Source organism: Mastigoproctus giganteus, chromosome 4 (assembly GCF_048544385.1).
Source record: "Mastigoproctus giganteus isolate SK-2022 chromosome 4, ASM4854438v1, whole genome shotgun sequence".
NCBI lineage: Eukaryota > Metazoa > Arthropoda > Arachnida > Uropygi > Thelyphonidae > Mastigoproctus > Mastigoproctus giganteus.
Window position 1 is genome coordinate 75455106 of NC_143578.1, and position 19942 is coordinate 75475047.

General features: G+C 37.5%; 1 protein-coding gene across 1 annotated transcript in view; it reads right to left on the bottom strand.

Moving 5' to 3' along the window:
• Nucleotides 1-618: 618 nt before the first annotated feature.
• LOC150086842 (uncharacterized) overlaps nt 619-19942 on the bottom strand; it is an 81245-nt gene continuing 61921 nt past the window's right edge. Inside the window, exons 26-33 of the mRNA XM_090371616.1 lie at nt 17587-17613; nt 15414-15443; nt 14287-14313; nt 11010-11037; nt 7268-7314; nt 6587-6700; nt 3217-3279; nt 619-749 (exon numbers count right to left, since the gene is read on the bottom strand). Of these exons, the coding sequence (XP_090227742.1) occupies nt 714-749; nt 3217-3279; nt 6587-6700; nt 7268-7314; nt 11010-11037; nt 14287-14313; nt 15414-15443; nt 17587-17613 (372 nt within the window). The 3' untranslated portion in view covers nt 619-713. The remainder of the gene's footprint in view (nt 750-3216; nt 3280-6586; nt 6701-7267; nt 7315-11009; nt 11038-14286; nt 14314-15413; nt 15444-17586; nt 17614-19942) is intronic.

Here is a 19942-nt window from a genome sequence, read left to right on the forward strand (position 1 = left end):
TCAAGTTCTCGGGCATAGTTCCAGATCAGTGGCTGATAAAGAGGAATAAATTAAATATCAGTTAGCTAAAAACTGTTTCGTTAATTGCACTTGCATTTCAAAAGGCATTAGCGAACTTTTCACCACAGAGTAATTAAAGGAGAGATCGGATCTAATATTTTCAAGGTCATGATATCGACGACTTCTCCGGTGTGATCACGTGACACTAAAAATTAAAATAAATACAATTAAATTTTTCGTTTTTACTCCAGGACGACCAAACGGTCAGAGGAGTTCACACGATAGACAGAATACAAGAAAAGCGCCGTATTTAGCAGTCACGGGCTTGAACCCAACTGTTTGAAGTTTTTTTTTAAACTTTCACTGTTGTCCAACTTTCTGAGGAAAAAGTCTCGCTGATGCCTTTGAAACGTAAATGCGCTTAGCGTGACATCATCCGGTAGACTTACGTTCCCCCAAGAATTATGAAAGTCCAATTCGCGCTTGTTTATCAAAATAAACGTTCATTATTTTATTAAAATTTAGTTTGCTGAAATTGCGGTTTACAAGCCACTATATATTCGCTTTATAACAAAAAGTTGAAATTCTGTACACAATGATAAAATATTAAAGAGATACGGCATAATTTTCAAAGGCAAGAACTGTTGAGTTTGTGACTGGCATGCGAACTTTCCAATGAAAAGGTAATCTCTTCCGGGTTTCATCACGATGTCTTAACCAGACTGCACAATTCCTTTCTCGTAGCACGTCTGTAAATAACAAAATTCATTAAAAAAGTACCGCATTAATACCGCACGTTCAATTCAGAGTACTGTATTTTTTCTAACTAGAGAAATTAAACGCGTACTGAATAGACATTCAGCTTTTCTGAAATCGGCTTCTATTTTCGTTCGTTTCTTAACGGAAATTGTGAATTTAGGAAATAAGAAATCTTTACATCCGATTTTATGATCGTCTGTGGGACCGTTTTCTAGAAATACACGGGACGATTCTGAAAAAGAGAAACTGTCTAAGAGAATCTGACATGTTGTCTTGTGTCCTAACGTTGTAACCCAAATGCACATCAATAACCATCGATGAAAATCGGGTGAAATTTTTCCTCCCTAAAAAGTTCTAGTTCTATTCCGCGTAAAAATAATATCTCTTGCCTTCGTGCACAGCAAACAGTACGAAGTGGAGTGCCATTGTGTGTCGAAAGCTTACTCCTCTTATCTAAAACCTATTTTCCTAATAAATAGAAATTTCCTAAAAGGAAGGAATTTTAAATTTATTTGAAAGAATTATCATCAAACTTGACCACGTAAAACGTTTTCTTTAGATGGAAAGCCAAAAGACATTAACGAAGCTACTGATTTAAAACGATGTAAATTTAATCCGCTAATATCAATTAATATCTGTAGGACAACTTTCCGGGCAATTATTATTTCATAGCGGAATAAATAGTTGATAGTTTGAAAGAGGAGAACACGATACAATGCCGAATTATTCGGCAAGAGAAGTAAACCGGGAAAGATATCGTTTGCCATCTCAAAAAGTTTAATATAATCGGTTTTTTCCCTAAAATCTAGAACGGGACAAACCAGGTTAATGTATTTTTGTCTATAAATCGGCGCTCTCATATTTTCATTATAACACAAAAAATTAATTTGAAACAAATTCTGATTCGGAATTTGGTTATTAACAATTGGAACGTAAAGGAATCAATTTGTAGCTCCATCTGCTAAGAAGTTTAAAAGACATAAAGGGGAAATAGATTAGCATTATCGGTATATTAGATTAGAATCTCTCGTACAGTAGTTATATGTATACTATATTGCCAAAAGTATTCGGAAATTCCTGGGATTCGAGAAAAACGAACCATATCGCAATCCGTGTCAAGACAGGTATAAAAACGCCCGCATTCACGATAGAAGTAGGCAGATCGACGCAATACAACAGATCGATCGAGGGGTGTGTGTGCCTAGCCACTTCAATCGGTGAGTCGTCATAGGGCGCCATTTGTACTAATCGTCTGTTTGCACCATTGCAGCAAAACTGCAACACCCTACATCGATTTCGTGGTTGATGTACTAACAAAATGGAAACACCATGGTGCTACTACAGCGGGTAAAAATCCCGGTAAAACGGAAAACATTGAAGGAAAGATTCAATGTTTACGGTTTACCGGGTCTTCCCACAGAAGACTTTCAACCGCGAGTTCAGAGAAGCCGCAGGAACCATCGATGCAAGGAGGATATGCAGACAGCCGAGTTGTATCGGATTTTAGGAAAGAGCTGAGCCCACAAACGTTACGGAACACAATGCCCACTGCCGACCGCCTGGAGCACAACCCACTGTAATGAGTCTTCGCAATGCTGGGAAGCTGTGTTATGGAGTGACGAATCAAAATGCAGTTGTCCCATCTTATGGCTGTTGGGGCTGTTATTTATTTATTTATTTATTTTTTTTTTTAGGAGATTAGCAACTAAGGCAATATTGCTCCGGGGATATGCGGTGGTCATTCCCTGACCTCTCCGCATCCTCCGTATTTGGTGGTGACGGGCTCGAACCACGGTCTAATCAAGAAGCGTGTGCTGCTCCTGCCCACCTGCCTACGGAGGCGCCCCAAGAGTTGTTTCTCTTGGTTTTGGCTTGTATCACTGGTCGTTGTTCGTGGAACAATGCATGCCATGAGGTACACTGGCATTCAGGATAATTCTGTTCTTCCCACACTGGCAGTATGGGATGAGTTCCTGTTTCAGCGTAACAATGCACCGTGTCATACTGCGTAGCCTGTAGTGGCTCGGTTTAAAGACATGGGAGTGCGAAAGCTTCGCTGGCCTGCCCACAGGTCCACATTGAAAATCTGCTTAGGGTAGGCCTATCGTATGCCTGCAACAATAGTTGAATTGACCATCGCGTTGAAGGAGGAGGAATGGACAAAAATATTATTACAAATTAGTTCAGAGTCTACCGGACAAGGATTGTGTCATTAAGGCCCAAGCTGGGCTGAAAATTTAATGAAAAATTGTATAAATAAAAGGCTCTTTGAAACATGCGGGTGGCTGACTACGTTTGGCAATATAATGTACATATAGCTAAAGCAATACGTATAACTAATTTAAATGAAAGGAATGAAAATATATGATCATTTCTTTTGAGTTTTTTTTTTTTTTTTTCTGGTCTTTGTATTTAATTGGCAACACTTAAAGAAAATGGAATGAACATAATACTTACACTCAGCGCTGTTTTCAGTATGTTATTGTACTGTCCAATCTTCTTTGCAATGCACGACTGCCACTATAATACAAGAAGTGGGCATTAACTTCTTAAAAGTATTAAATACGTAGCTATCTGTTCACCAGAAATCAACACACAACTGTACTATTACCTTCCTCAACTATTATACAAAACAATAAAGAATCCTCGAAATTCTAATTATGACCCAACTTGTATTTTTAAACACGCAATGTGAATGAAAACATATTACGTTCAAATTTATCTGGCGAGTTCAGCGGTCAAAATCTGGTGAAATTTTTTCTGCAATGTTTGCATTTCTAGCTTTCTCTGTAGTTCCAATGATAGCGAAAAGATGGCAGCACTAACGAGAGAGGAAGAAAATATTCGTGTTATGCGAAACAGACCCGCGATAGAGTTTCTCACAGCAGAGTGAAAACACCTTTGATATTCGAAGTTTCAAGAAGGTTACTGGCGAAAAGCTCAATTGATGCTGAAATATAGGCAAATACGGGCTACCCTGCAAACGAGGGCTTGATCGCGTGATGCTTCTGGTAAGCAGATTTCATTCTAAAACGTGGAGTTCAATGCTTTTATTTAAAATGCACGATACAGCTTCCACGGCTATAAAAATTCGTTTCAAAAGTTCTAGTAACTGATCAATTACAAATTCGCGTTAACTCGAAATGCCTCGCTTAATTCGAAATATATTCCTAAAAATTCGCATATTTCGAAGAATCCCAGTAGTTAGTAAGAGAATGAGTTTTTGACTTTTATTGAATGCTAAGGGGTAAAACACTGCCAACTAGTTTCAAAGTGTTGGGGTAGTTGTGACAATTTACTCACTCGCTGTTCAAGTTTACAAGGGGAAAGGAGTCATCATCGGGGACTATGCTATCAAAAACAGAAATCGAATATACAATTACAACTAGCTGACTAAGCGTTTAGCCATGACTCAACAATGCAAATTGTGGGGAGGTGACTAAATAATGTAGCCTGGAGTAAAAATAAAATATTCCCCGTCCGATAAATCAATAAATGCCACAATTCCTGTAATTGAGCAGAAAGAAACATCGCGTGAAACGCTTACATCAGTAAATAATTCAAACTCGAGCGTTTCGTGGATTCATCTAAAAATGAGATGCCCCGAGTGCAAAACATGTCACGCTAGAAAATTTATTGGCAGGCTAATCATTGAAAATTGCATATGAACTGTGCAATTTAAATGTTGCGCAGAAGCCGTCTCTTTCCAACTGTGTACTATTTGTTTGACCTCAAACTATAGGTGTACTTTTAAAAATTATTTCGAAATGCATTTCATTGCGCCGTGTATTTTCAATTTCGTAGTCGTTTTTTAATTTCTTTATCGTTTTATCTTTGTTGTTTTTTATATCCTTTGTTTAGTTAAAAATCGGTCACATTCGAACCCGTATCTCGTAAATTTAAAGTCATGTGGCACAAACAAATTTGTATCAGTACATATGCGGGAGAATATACAAACGTTTTTCATTTCTCGCCACCAAGAAAATTCTGCACCGCTGCTCAAACAGCTAAACAAAATGCCAATACGCTTAAAAATACAAATAAAAAAAATATTTGTAATTTATGAATCAAAATAATCTCTGTCTCACCCGGTAAATAAAGTCGGCACACGCTGTAACAACAAGCGAATCGAGTAAACAGATGGAAACAATGTATTTCGGGTTTATCGCTTGCACATTTCAAGATGGCGATAATTACGAAAATCTCACAAAAACACCGATTGGATGATTATTTGAGGTGAAGAGCAAAGTGAACTTTGTGCCCAGGTGGCCGAATGCGGCTAGCAACATTGTAGGTAGATGATATTCGCTTTCAAAATACACACAAATCCTTTCTCTCACGAAGACTTGTCGGGGCACACTTATCGAAGATGACCGTTATCTGGCCCTAACTGCGGGCATCATGAGGCCATCAGAACATGAAATTTTGCTTTAGGGCTTACTGGATTTACAGAAATGATTGCATCTAAGCTATAAAAAGTTAAATGGAACGGGGAGAATCTTACGAAAGATGACTAGCTGCGCGTGTTTCTTTATCCCTATACTAATGGAATGGATTGGGTTTGGATTTTATTGGCGCAAAAGCGATTAAGACTATGGTGCGCCTATATCCCTATACACAAAATATCCAGTCAGGATTGGTGCCGATTATATGTCGACTGGATCCAGGAGCACTAAGCCATCATGTTCTTCTCCAATGAGTCTGTATGGTTTTCAAATGGATTGTCGATGCACTTTCATTTGGAGGTAACGGGAAGCCGGATTCCACCTCGCTAACAGGGTAGCAGTTTAACAGCACGGGATCGAATCAATGTCAAAGAACTCTCACGATTACAGTATCGAGGTGAGGTCCTTGATCTTTCTGTTCGCCCGTGATCAGAATAAATTGTCCCCAGACTTTCTGTTAATGAACAATAATGTACGTTTTCACAGAGTTCGCTGTTAAATCAGTGCCTTTTTTTTGGGGGGGGGGGGAGTACACAGTCAGATCCCAATCCTAATCAAATAGGGCATGCATTGGCAGGAGGGTTATTTAGTCACGGGATTCCTCCCAGAAACAAACACTCAGTGGTGTTTCTGGATTCCTCCCAGAAACACCACTGAGCTCGCGCTATTTCTTGTTCAAGAAAGGAAATTCATACTTCCAGCACTAATAAGCAAGGCCGGCTTAGGGCGTGATCGAGAGGTTCCCCCGAACAGGGCGCCAAAATTTAGGGAGAAAAATTCCCCGAAAATTCACCGATTTGCTGTAAATTTCAAATCGGAGAGGGCGCACCTCGCACTGGGCGCTGACAGACCTGGGGCCGCTTCTGCTAATAAGTCTAGGTCTTAGCACAAGGAGACGATGTCCCGTTGTATCGCTAACCATGGGGATCACAGGCCTTATTAGGGTATGGATTAGGGACGCACCATTTTTTGGATGCTGCGAACTTCTGCACAAATAGTTTCAAATCGAAGTTTAGCTAGCCTTTGTGCATTATAAAAACACATGTCTCACTAAATTTTTGTACGATATAATTTAAATATATATATATCTTGATTTGTTTGTTTTTTAGCTTTTGAACAGTACAGTAGTCTATTTGCTGTCCCTGTTCTAAAGCGTCGAATCGTGTAAAATAGTACACTACCAACCTTGTGCTTCGTTCATTTTAATATAAATTAGAAACAAAAATGAGGATAAAGAAATACAACCTGTGTAGTCATACTGCTTTATTCATACCGCGCCCAAAATTTATATTTCGGTCCTTTGTTATCCGTGCGCACCTCATTTTCACCTAATTTACAAATGGCCCAATTTCATTACTTTCTCAATTGTGTTCGGCTCTTACCAATTTTGCGTTTTTCACCGCCTCTTCTTGTGTGCCACATAACGACTGGAACATAATGGAAACTTCTTTTCCTGCAAACTGGGCATCTTCGCATCCTTTGAGGATATCTTTTATCTGCAGAAAACAGACAATGTTCAGAAAAGGCTGCGGTTATAAATATAATTTTATTTGCCATAATTTGAGTAAAATAGGAGTAATTTATTTGCTTTTATTGGTGGCTTCACTTTTTCCCATTCACTTCTACATGCCTACAAATTACGCAAATATATGCCAGCCAAATAATTATGTAGGTCTAGCTGCAAACATGTTTATAGAATTCTGGTTTTTATTTCTTTAACCTTACTTAGAAATACCGAGAAAAAAAATCAATCCACATTGAGATGAGACGGAGTGTAATTCAAGATCGGGGCATCCCCTTTGGCACAAAATTGAATTCTATCTTTCTTCCCTTACAAAGTCATTTAGTTGATGAAGCATCTTTAATAACAAGATTTAATTGGCGCGAATTAACAAGCTTTGAATCGGTTGTATAGACATGCGTTTCTCAGGCTTTTTGTTTTTTTTTTTATAACGCAGTCCACATAAACTGTACGCAGCACACCTGTGCAACTTAATTTTATATACATATGAAAATAATTAACAAAATATCAAGATATTTATCGAGGGACAAAATGCACTGACTATTTGAGGAGAATTTGTCTTCAGGCACTCATAATTTCCAACTGCACCTGCAATGAAATTCAAAAAAACGTATCACATACAAAAAAGAAAAACAAACATACACGAAACTTATTGGGAATTAACATTTCTATTGTTACTACATATTTATATATACGTTCTTAAATATTAAGAAAAATTTAATATTAAGCAGAAAAAGGCACTGAAGAGACATGAGTTAACTGGAGAAAAATTGTATTCATTTTCAAATAGGAATCGGTGCGTTGTGAAAGTATGGCAAAAACGTCGAGTGTCGTATCATAAACTTACGTTATGTTTTATTTATTGTAAATTATATAATATAAAATTAAGTTCGTAAACTGACATTTTTTTTCTTATTTAATTTGCACGATTCGAACCCTTTTTGCTCCTGAGTGCAGTTTTCTACCTAATATTTATACCGCGTTATGTCATTCACCCAATTCTTTAATATATTTCATTATGTCTTTAAACTTAGTCACTAGTTTCAAACCCGCAATAAAGCTAAGAATGCTTCTAAAATGTAGAGATATTTATGCCGGTCTGTTTTAAAAAAAATTACAGGAACAAAATACTCGTATATCTGATCTCCATAGCAAATACTGCTCACTTGGAGCGGTACTGCACCCAAACACATTGCCTGTACCACAATGGGAAAGTTCTGCAATCACTCTAATCTGGAAACGAGGATTTTTGATCAGCAAACTTTTTTTATTCAGTTCGTGTCATCTAGATACTTCCACTTGTGCCTGGCTCGCTTGCATCCTTCTTATTGCTGTCCGTTTTAAATATTCATGTATAACTGTATCTCTCTGACACGCCTTCAAGGGTAATGATTATTTGGTGATTCAACATCGACCTTTTGGCGCCCAGGTTGCAGCCTACTGTGCACTCACGCTGTTTCCAATTTATATTTTCACCTGTACCTTAAAAGTGCTCCGAGGAATATTAAATTGTAAAGATTAGTTATGGACACGCCCCTGTATTTCAGTTCATATTAAAACACACACAAGGTTAACTGTTTAAAGTTTTTTTTTATTGACAAAATCGAGTTGCTAATGAATAAAAAATATCTGCTAGTTATTTATGATTCATTACTTCCTTACTTGTGGCTGTTTGCAGTCACAAGACAGTTAAACAGTTGAACAGTCACAAGACAGTTAAACCAACTTCGACTACAATAAACTTTTTTTTCTTACACAATGGTATTTCAAAGTTCATATTTTGGTCCACTTTGAATTGCATTTTGATGTATGTGGATTTACAGTTTTCTATGAAAGTTGCTATCCTCCGGGGATGCACAATACATCACTGCCTGCTACTCGTTTGGAGAGGTCAGGATAGGGTTCCCGTCGACGACGAAGGAATATTAAATCCCTCTTCAAGTGAGGCCGTAATTAATAACCGATCTCAGGTGAAGAGGATAAGGGTGCCCCCGTGGGTTACTGAGGGGGGATTAGCCTGCAAAACTGGGCGGTGCAATGTTTTACTGAAATTTTTATGCTCTCGTTCTTGAAACTCTACTGCTGAGTGACCTGGGTTCAAGCCCGTGACTACTAAATATGGTGCTGTTTCTAGCATTCTCTGTATCTTATGAATTCCTCTGACCATATGGTCATCCCAGAGTATAAACAGAAAATTAATTTGTTTAAATGCCACCTTGTGCTTTTTGGGTTTTTCCTTTTTTTCCCTTTCTATAATGAATTACATTCACGGTTGCTTAAATATCCTAATGCTCTTAATTTATTCCAAGTTGTTAACTTTCCTACTGGACTTGACCAGACACTGTATCTGTTACTCACGAATATTACCAATTTCGGCAAGAAAAATGTATCATCTTGCTTTTAAAAAAATCTTTTTTTTTATAATAATAAAGAAATAAAATGCCTTCTGCTTAAAATGGCTTTTATTTTAAGCAGAAGTTCTTTAGGACAAAAAAAGGGGGCTTAACTGTCACCTCTATACTTACATACTTACACATATGCAACTTTTGTCTCTCTTAAAAAAAAAAAATAAAAATTTGGAAATTATTGGAGTCCCACCTCCCTTTCTGTAAAAAGATTTTGTCCTCTCAGTCTCCTCATCCCTTTGCATGGCCTGAATATGTAAGCAGGTTCATTGACCCCCCCCCCCGCTCTCTCAATTTTACCCTCGAATCCTTTCTTTGGGAATCTTATATATGAATTCTCCTTTAATGCTTCAGATCTTCTCTTAAAACATAAATTAAGAACTTTCTCTAATTCCACTGGGCTTGATAATATTCCCAACTTTGTTATAAGCATGTCAGCAGTTACATTTTAGAATTATCAGCCTCTCTATTTAGCAGGTACCTCACTGAATTTTTTTTCTTATTCTTATTCCTTAAAGTCCATAAATATACACCATTAAAAGGCTGACAGCCTACTGCCGTGGAAGAAAGGGGGTCTCAATCATCACAAATCTTCTAGAAACTACTTTTCTCGTGTCTGATGCCATAAATCGCAACGGTAAACTCGATCTGATTTAACACGAGTTATCCACTGCACTTGACAGTGTTCAAGTATCGGGGCTTCTGTACTTATTGGAAGAATTAGGCTGTACAAGGCAATTTGCTGTTTTGAGCAAAAATACCTCCATAGAAAGGTTTAATGATTCCTTTCTAATTAAAGAAGTATTTTTTAGGATGGTACTATTTCTGACCTTTTTTTCTCCACCTTAATCCCACCTCTGCTGCTTATACATGTGCCCCTCATTGCTTATGCTGAAGATATTAAAATCTCCACTTCATTTCAGGAGGCACAGCAAAACAATTCACTTATTAATGATGCTACTGCCGTGGTTGTTACTAATTATTTTAGCTTTTTTGATCTTAATGCTAATCCTGATAAGTGTACACAATACTTCTTTTAACTTTATCTTTCTTATTTGATCTTAGCCACTTATTTTTTATTCCAGTGTATTCATGTGTATTATGTCCATAAATTGCAAGTGTTCTCTGGTCGATTTGCCTGTTTTGCTGAATATGATACAAGAAAGCAAGTTTATTTAGCATCCACTAAAAAAAAAAAAAAAAAAAACCCCACTTCTCCCATCCATATCCTCCAAAAATATGTCCAGTTCTTCCTTGAGTAAACCAGGGTTTCCAGGAGAAAAACCTCGTTATCCTCGCCTGAGACTGAATAACTCTGCAACAGTGTGAAAAAAACCCATAAAAGTTCTTGAAAGATGTGGATATTGAGACAACTGATTCATATCTATGAAGCAGTATATCTCCACACCCCACAGTTTGAAAACCAGAGAGCTCTCTCTCTCTCTCAGTACTAGACAGAAGTAGTCATTAGTTCCTCTCTCTAATAGAATATTTTCTCCTTATCCATCAAAAACGTATTTAGCATCTCAATGTTAGCCACCCTCCTGCAGGCAACCAGTAGCACAAGAAACGGTGATGCCATCCTATCTTCTAACTAGTGTGTGTAAGTTGTTATTATATTTGCTTCTTGATGAAATAAGAGATTCATTTTGATATTATTTACATATCTTTGTGATCTGATGTAAACCCTTCTGGCCCATATTGGTTATGTCTCCAGTTAATTATGTATTCATCTGGCATAAAACAACAGTAAATAAATGGATATTTATTATTTATTCACTTCTATAATACATAATGGAGCAATATGGCTTAAGTCGCTGATGTGCCTAAAACCACAGAATGAGTATTTTATATAAAAAGGTATAATCTTCTACTTACTTGGATGACAGATTAGGCTTTTTAAGGTCTACAGAGAAAAAAAAAAAAAACATATTGCGTTAATGTTTTTGTACAGCCTTTTTACCACTTACATCAGGCCAGAAATTCTTAAATTTTATTGAAGTTCAAAAATTATATTTAACTTATATTCTATAAACTTATGTTAATATTTTTTTACTGAATATTAAAAAATTTATAGAGAAGCGAAAAATTTATGAATGTTCAGGGGTCACTTTATTCTCATTATTTAGTTGGGGACAGAAGGATAAAGTACTAAAACACAAAATTAAAATAATAATAAAACATAAAACACATGCAGTTTATATAGGATTCGCCACCCTATGTGGTACAGCGAATCATCATAGCAAGGGCTAATGTCTAGTAGAAATTTTATACTAAAAAGGAATTGATCCATCCCTCTCCCAATTCTGGAGATTTCCACAACCAAAACGAACTCATGCTGAGAGGAGCACTCAACTTCAGACGGTCGCCCTAAATAAAAGTAAGGGGAAGCACAATCAAACTAACAAACAGATGAAATACCTAGGCATTATCCTAGATTCCAACCTGTCTTTTAAATAACACCTCTTATATCTGAAGGAGAAGCTGAGAAAAAAACTTGCGCTAGTGGTCAAAGTAACACGCAGAGACTGGGGACTAAACAAAAGAACATTATCCCTCTACTATAAAGCGATTTTCGTCCCAGCAATGACTTATTCAGCTCCCAATATGGTATGCCAAAGCAAGAACCGTCGTAAATAAAAGAATCCTCGAGACGATACAGTGAAAAATACTCCCCACCATCACCAGAGCGTGTAACACGGTGAGTACCTGCGCGCTGCAGGTCCTGGCGGGAACTCTCCCTCTGGATCTGGAGGTGGCGAGATGTGGGTTGATGTACTACCTGGCAAAGGGAACACATCACATTTGACACTTTTATACTGGACCCTACAAACAACCGCCGAACGGAAAACAGAAAAATCATGGAACACCTGAAATAAACTTGGCAGAGAAGATGGCAAGAGACGACCAAGGGTGAAGTCACACGGAAATTTATACACTACGTAGACAAGACCTATCCAAAGGCCCCAAATGGTTCTACCCGGGATTGAACACTACCTTCCTCCTGACAGGCCATGGTTATTTTAAGGAAAAACTGAATGCACCCGGACTAACTGAGGACCAACTTGCACCTGTGGCAATAGGGAGACCTGGCAACATATCATGCACAAATGTGAATGCTATGAGGAACAAAGATCAGTACTCATCATCAGAATCAAGTTCGTATCAAAATACGAGCATCACCTGGATTCAGAAGACGAGTACACCGCGTTCTGCCGCTACGCCCAGGACATCTTTAAGAGACGAAGAACGGAAATCGCTATCCGCAACAACTAATACGGAAACATCCGAATAGAAGAACTCCATTTAAACTAACCAAGGAGAAAACACTCACGACTACAGCATCTAAAATGGACATACCGCATTACTACAACCGATCAGAGGAAATTACCAACAAAGATACCCATCCATTCATGACCTGGCGTAAAAGGCCAGGACTGATGCTCTCAACCAATACGACTACCTGAAATGACATCAGAGCAGTACAGTACTACAAACTGACTGGAGTCACTCTTTTTTATTTATATATTTTTTTTCACTCTATACACTATTGTAAAATCTTTTCTCTTCTATTTCGTGGGAGGTCTATGTCTTCCCCTTATCTTCTGTCCAACCTCCCCATCCCTTTCAATCCCCATACTTCAATTCTTATCCCCACTTCCTTTCCCTAAACACCTTGGGGCTATCAGGCAAACCTGATAGCCCCAGTAAGAGTCTCTGCTAGAAAGTGGACCCTGGCGCTCCTCCTAGTGGCCAAGGCTGGGAGTCAGGGGACCATGTGTCCTCTGCCCCCTGGCTGCAAAGTGGCCAGTGCCGACACTCGGCATAACAAGACACATAATTACACACCTACATACACTTGCCGGCCTTCACCTTTTCAGATGCTACAGTGGCATATAGGGGAAACCCTGGAGACAGCAATTGAAACAAACACACTTTGACTCCTCTCCCAGACCGAATAAGACGAACACGAGACTAGTGAGACCAGGGCCGCCGCAAGTGGGTAAGAGAGGTAAGCATCGCTTACGGGAGGCAGTTCAAGGGGGCGCCGAAATTTTTTTTCAATATTGTTTTCGGATTGCTTAACGCTTATCAGTATTCAACATTTAGGGCGGCAAATTTCATTTTACTTACTGGCGGCACATAGGAACGCAGCGCTACTGAATGAGACACTGAACCAAGACTGTGACCTACCTGAATTGACACTGAACTGGACATTCAAAAACCATGACCGAGACCGCAGTAACCCACCTGAAGCGACTCTGAACGGGACAACCAAAAACCGCGACTGCAGCTATGCTGCCGCGTCGCCTTTTGGCGATCTGGGTTGGACACCTAGTCTGGCCCACTTTCTCTCCCTAACCTGGCGAGGGGACGGTCCCTCCCCGTTTACTTCTCCTGGTGCGGCATGGGCATGTCGTATCTGGGTCGTCTTCCCTATTGACCCCATATATCTGTCTTTACCCCACTCTCTCTGTACATCACAGTGTACGCCACACACGAAAAAACTTGAATAAAACTTCCAAATTGCGCATTAATTCCGACATTTAACCTCATTAGCGAACCACCCCTTAAAAATCGCATTTTTTTTTTTTTTTTTTTTGTTAAGGCCCTAACCACTGAAATCTCAGGAAATTAGGTGGCAGGGCCTGCCAGAATAAATAACTATAATACTGGAGTACCTGGTCTGCCTCCACGATGCAGAGTGCGGGCAACGTTGGGCCCCCAACAGGTGTTTAGCAGCTAGCCGCCATAGCCTAGTGGTTAGGCGCGCGGGTGCATAAGTACACGTGCCTTGAGTGACCGCCGTTCAAGCCGGTGACTATTGAATACGGTGCTGTTTCTTGTATTCGGTCTATCTTGTGAACTCCTCTGACCGTTTGGTCGTCCTGGAGTATAAACAGAAAATTTATTTGCTAAATGGCCAGAGGAACAACGATATAGAACACAATACTTCCAAATCCCATACACTTAAATCTCTGGCCTTAATAGTGATCCGTTACCCACAAAGAAAACCATGTCGAGATGGGGGCGGAAATCCCTGGTGTCGTTTGACACGAATACACTTTATACGTCTCCATCAGGTAGGTGATCAGATTTTTAAGTTCTATAAATATAAAATTAATAAAATACGCGTGAGTGGTGGAATACTTACCGGCACTTTTAATATTTTCATACAATTCTATAAAAGAAATAAAATATATTTTTACACTGTACTATTATCACCACTTAATCAATCAATACCAAATTAAAGTTAAACGCTAAACAGTATTTAAACATTTTTTAATTATAAATTAAATTAAAAAATAAGCTCGTAAAATATAACCATATGTCACAGTTTACTAATAAACTTATTAAATCTAACTGAAAAAGTTGTGAACATCGCAAGAAAATTTACTTACACATATTTCACGGAGGAATCTGTTTTCTAATTGGTAATTTTGTAGTAAACATTGTGTTGAATTTTAAGTTGGCTTCCTTCAATCTGTTTCCTTATTTTATTTCTGTACTAAGGAAAGGTAATTTAATCCATTGCTGTTATTCACTTCGGTAATGCTAACAATTTGCGAAGGGATAACAGCAACGTATGGCACAGAGGAATACGAACTTTGTCTTTTCTCGTAGTAATTCCGAGTGAAAACTTCCCTACATTAATTCTCTGTTCTCATCCCACTTCCCTCAACCTGCCATATTTAAAAACCAGTAACTAAAATCGTTATAAGGGATTGCAGTTTTTCTCACTTGCAGTAAAACATCTTACAACTGCTTAAAAATTCATTTTTGCTACGAGAACTGCCATCATTGTTCTGCATTGTTATTATTATGCCAATGTAACCTACCGGTTCCTATATTAGTCTGTGTGGATAACTGTTACTGTTACATAACCTGGTACAATACGCAAACCGAGTAAGCAGATAATAGCAACCTGTTGCTGGAACCTTCTATTTCGCTCGCATAAGGTAACGAGTTTCAAGATGGCAATCTTTGTGAAAATTGCCAAAAAAGGCCGATTCTTTGAAATGGAGTGAAAAGAAAAATGGTGACAGAGTACAGACTTGCCGGAGTGACCAGCCGGTGTGACTTGTAAGTTATAAGCAGACTATGCAACCAGGCAGCGCATTAAGACAAATGTCTCACTAACGTTTGAAATGAATTAATTTGAAAGCGTCCCTCCATATCAATAAAAGATGTTTGGTTCATTTATGTTTTTATTTTGTTCCTTCACCGCTAAGCGTCAGTGAAGATAACTGTTACTAAAATTTCTAAACTATAACCACTTACCTCGTGTTCTGCGGTCAAGTTCAGTTCTTCCTGGAACATTAAAAGTAACGGTATGGAATATACATGGTGTAATATATGACAAAGAATAATACTGATTTTCAAAATAAAGTTAGTAATTATAACATCAAAATGTTTCCAAGTTAAAGCAAAGAAACAGAAAACAACTTAATTAGTATGAGATATATTTAATAAATTAACAATAATTAATAAATAGCTTTAACTATAAATAATAAGTGACCGGTGTGCGTATTTTGAGAGAAGCAATGCCCAAGTTTCCAGTAGACAAACTATTCACGCAAAAAATCTGGTAGAATCTGGGAGAGTCATGAGCAATATTACAACTTCAGAACTTTAAGAAATTGCACCCCGAAGTTATTCCGATTTAAAAAAAAAAAAAAAAAAAAGTTCTATCAACATGGGCCCTATTCTAAACAGTTTTGGGGCTGACTTTTGGAATTGAAAAAATGGCTTTGAAGTTTTCAATGATAAAAATAATAAAATAATTTTAAAATAAGCAAACATATACCTAATAGGGATAAATATTTTATTGAATATGCGGCTGCTTATTTTTTTACCATTCAAAACTCCCCAGACATTTTTTTTTTAAATTCAACCACAGTTCCACAACCGTTTTTAGAATCGGACCCATGTTGGTATAACATTTATTTTTTCTCGAAATGACTTCAGAAATCACATCCTGAAGTTATGCACCTTACTAATCCTGCATAACAAATTGAACTAATAAAAATTAACTAAATCGTAATCGATATTTTCTAAAGCACAAAAGGCTCTAGAACAGCGTTTCTCAAATCGTGGCTTGCGCAAAACTGGGTTAAGAGGAGGGGGGGAGCTAAGAAAGGTGATCTCTCTCTCTCTCTCTCAAAGCCAACGGTCAGCCATTTAGAGATGATTTAAGGGCATCTCAGCACTGGTGTCACTAAAAAAAGAAAAAAAAAAGTTTCTCACTTTCTCTGGGTAATTAAGGCTATTGCCGGCCCTGAATTTGCATATCTTGTGATTCTTTATAGGTACACCACGAATACTGTCCAAAATTTCTTATAAATATTCAAAAACTTAATTTAAAGCACAGAAATGATTCTAAGCTCGAACATTGGCAAAATTTTAAAAAGCTGAAACAGTTTTGGGTCACTAAAGTGCAAAAACCACTAGTCTGGAACATTAAGCATCCAATACAGGTAGTAAAGCATCCAATACGTAGTATTGTACTGGATGCACAAAAGAGACTGGACTTTACGTAGTAATACTGAAAGTATTACTACGTAAAGTCCTTTCCAGTCTCTTTTGTGCGATACAGAATAAGTTTTTTCTCTGAAAGCTTTTTCCTGGTAAATGAAAAGAATACATTTCGAAAACATCAGTGTTTAATGTGATAAGGCCATCAAGGTGCTTATACATGAATCGAAAAAAAAAAACAACAAACGTTTCGTAATTCCTGAAGGTGAATCTATGTAAAAACCTGAATATAGATGATTGATAAATAATGAGTACTCCTCCGCTTAGCTTTACATCTAGAGTATTCTAAATTCCAGGGGATCGAATTATACAAAAAAAAAATTAATAATAAATAATAATAATAAATAAATAAAAAAAAAAAAATCACAATTTACCGAGGAGTAAATTGAATCTCTTCTCTGCAAGATGTCATAAATAACATCATGCAAATATTATGAAGTGATATTGCGCATGAACGCGTTGTAATAAAATCCAGTATTCTGTATGGGTATTTTACAATGGAATATTATGGAAATTAAAACTGTCATTTTACAACATTATCACATGGTCTCTAATGTAGAAATGCAGGACATCCCTCGAATGAGCCGTTTGATCAATATCATAACAGTGATTTAAGGTATATATCCTGGAATTAGCAATAATCATAACATCATAAGAGTTTTTATTTATTAATCTCTCTCTCTCTTCAAGTTCAAGTTTTTTTTTTTTTTTTTTTTTTTTTTTTTACTTGAATCTCTTTCAAATTTGCAGGTGACAAACTGACCACCCCGCGGGAGGCCATACTATTTCACGGAGAAAAAAAAAAAAAAAAACCCTTCTCCAAAATTTTTCAAGATTAATTTCGGTATTTGATAGACGAAACAACAAAACAATACTAATCTTACTATAGAAACAAATAAGATTTTCAAAACATCCTTACCAATTCTTTCTTGAAAAGCTTTGAGAACTAGAAAAATACAGTAAAAATAACATGTATGGAAAGAATGAAAATAGTAACAGACAGTTAACAAAATCAAAAGTTTTTAAAATATGCAAATAAACATTAAAATTATAAAGAGCTTAATAGGGTTTTACTAAGTAACTGTTCTTCGGGGGGAAGAAATAAAAAAGTTAAGTAAAACGTTGTTTTACTGTTGCGAATATAAAGTCGCTCCACAAGCACCTTTACAATAGACGGTTTACGGTGGACAAGTCTTACAAGTATTATGTCACAAGTCCCCGTAAACCATTAATTCGTTTTTGAAACGTTCAGAACTTAATAAAATTTCGCAAAAACTGAAGCGAAAGCAATTCAACAGCATCTAGCCTAAAGGTGCGCAACGTACGGTCCATGACTCGTTCCAAAAAACGGCGATCTTCCAAAAAAAAAAAAAAAAAATTGGGGTGAAGCTTTTAATTTCTGCCCCGATGAAATTTTAACTTTCTGTGACTCACGTGGCGTCTGTCTGACTGATAGCTTCCCCATTCCTGCTATTTCTCCGAATTAAAGAATGGTCGATACCTTTTCAAGCTCTCGCGGTTGGCACAGTGGCTACGACGCTGTACTTCTAGACAGTGTGCAAAAGATCAATGTTCAAATACCATCGAAAGGGGGATTTTCTTTTTCGAACTTTCTTTAATATCAAGACCAAATAAGCTTCCTTAGATGATTCTACATGGTTATTTCTCCTGGTAATTCGACTTTTTCATCAAGGAAAAAAAGGCAAATACACCAAATAATAGATGCAATTGTTAGGCATTATATACTGACGCTCATGGCTTTTAGCTGCTGATTATAAACAAAATACATACAGTATTCCCATTTTGTAAAATAAAATTGGCTACGCAAAAGAAAAAAAAAAAAAAAAAAAACAATGGCTGAGAGAACAAACTTCCAAAATAACTTAACGAAAGTCACAGTATTATTCGACATTTCTCAAAACTGTCAAAGGCCAAAAATCACATTAATGTTATATTTTATCCGGTCGTATCAACCTATAAGTTCTTATTTACTCCAATAAATAAATCAGCCTTTGCGTTCGTTATAAAAAGGAGTGACTCTGAGATCGAAGAATGAGTGTTTGTTCGTCGTTATCTTATTCTTCGTCATTATTTAAAAAGCTTGACGCTGTATCCCTAATTTAAGTAACCAAGTCTAGTCAAGTTCGTTCTTAGATTTTGCCTAAAGATAAAGCATCTTTAAATAAATAAACTTTCGTTTATTCTCGATACGGTCGATGCCAGAAAAGTTGGCATATTCGGTATGACCGCACACATATGAATTGATTTAGGCCAGCCAGATTTTCACAGTTCCGAATGAGCCTCGCACTTTCCCTTGGCCACAAAATCCAGAACCTCTTTACTTGTGATGGCGCACGTAAACCCCTGGACCAACTTTATTAAAAGAAAGCGACAGGTCATTGCGGCACGTTTCGAAGCCTCCTTGTTAGATAACTGTATTAAATACTGCGAGACGTTTCGAAGAAGATTACCGACGCCTAGACGTGGTTGTCCTTCAGCATCGCGAGAAGTGATCCAAAGAATTGGTGAGGTGCACCAACAAGCCCGATCAAATTCGTTGAGATTATCTAGTGCTCGCCATACATCCTGTGTGACTGCTAGAGTACAGTTAGTAAAGCCTTTAGGAAGTAGGCCTCCCTATAAAAAGAAATACGCGTCGATTCAACTATGAGACAATCAAAGCCGTTGCGATTTTGTCCAGTGAATGATTCACAAGGTTGCGCAAGATCCGGAGTGATTATTTAAAATCCTACGGATGGATAAAGCACACTTTCACTTCAATCTGTGATGGGCATAAATTTTCAAATTTGGGTTAGAGAAAACCGTCGTATACACGTTCAGGAATCATTCCACCCATTAAATGATTACATTATTGTGTGGATTTACTGGCACGTGCAAAATTTGTCCCTTTTTCTTGGAATCTTTTCTTCAATCGAGGGAAATTTGGGATATGTACAATTAAGGGCACAGGTTATCTTAGCCTATTGGGGTATAAAATTATCCCCAAGAATAAGGAACGTGGTTTACATTGGAGCATAATTTTTATGCGGGAACGCTGAATATTGACAATAATATCAAACTGCACCTACAAGAAACCTTCACAGAGAAGCGAATTATGAGCATTTTCCTCATCCCTGGCCTACAAAGATCGCCCGATCTAATTTCAACAGATGTTTGGTTATGGAGATATCTCGAACACCCGTGTTTCAACAGATTTTTCTTCAAACGCTACCAGATTTGAAATTCATAATCCCCCCGAAAGACGCATTCCATCG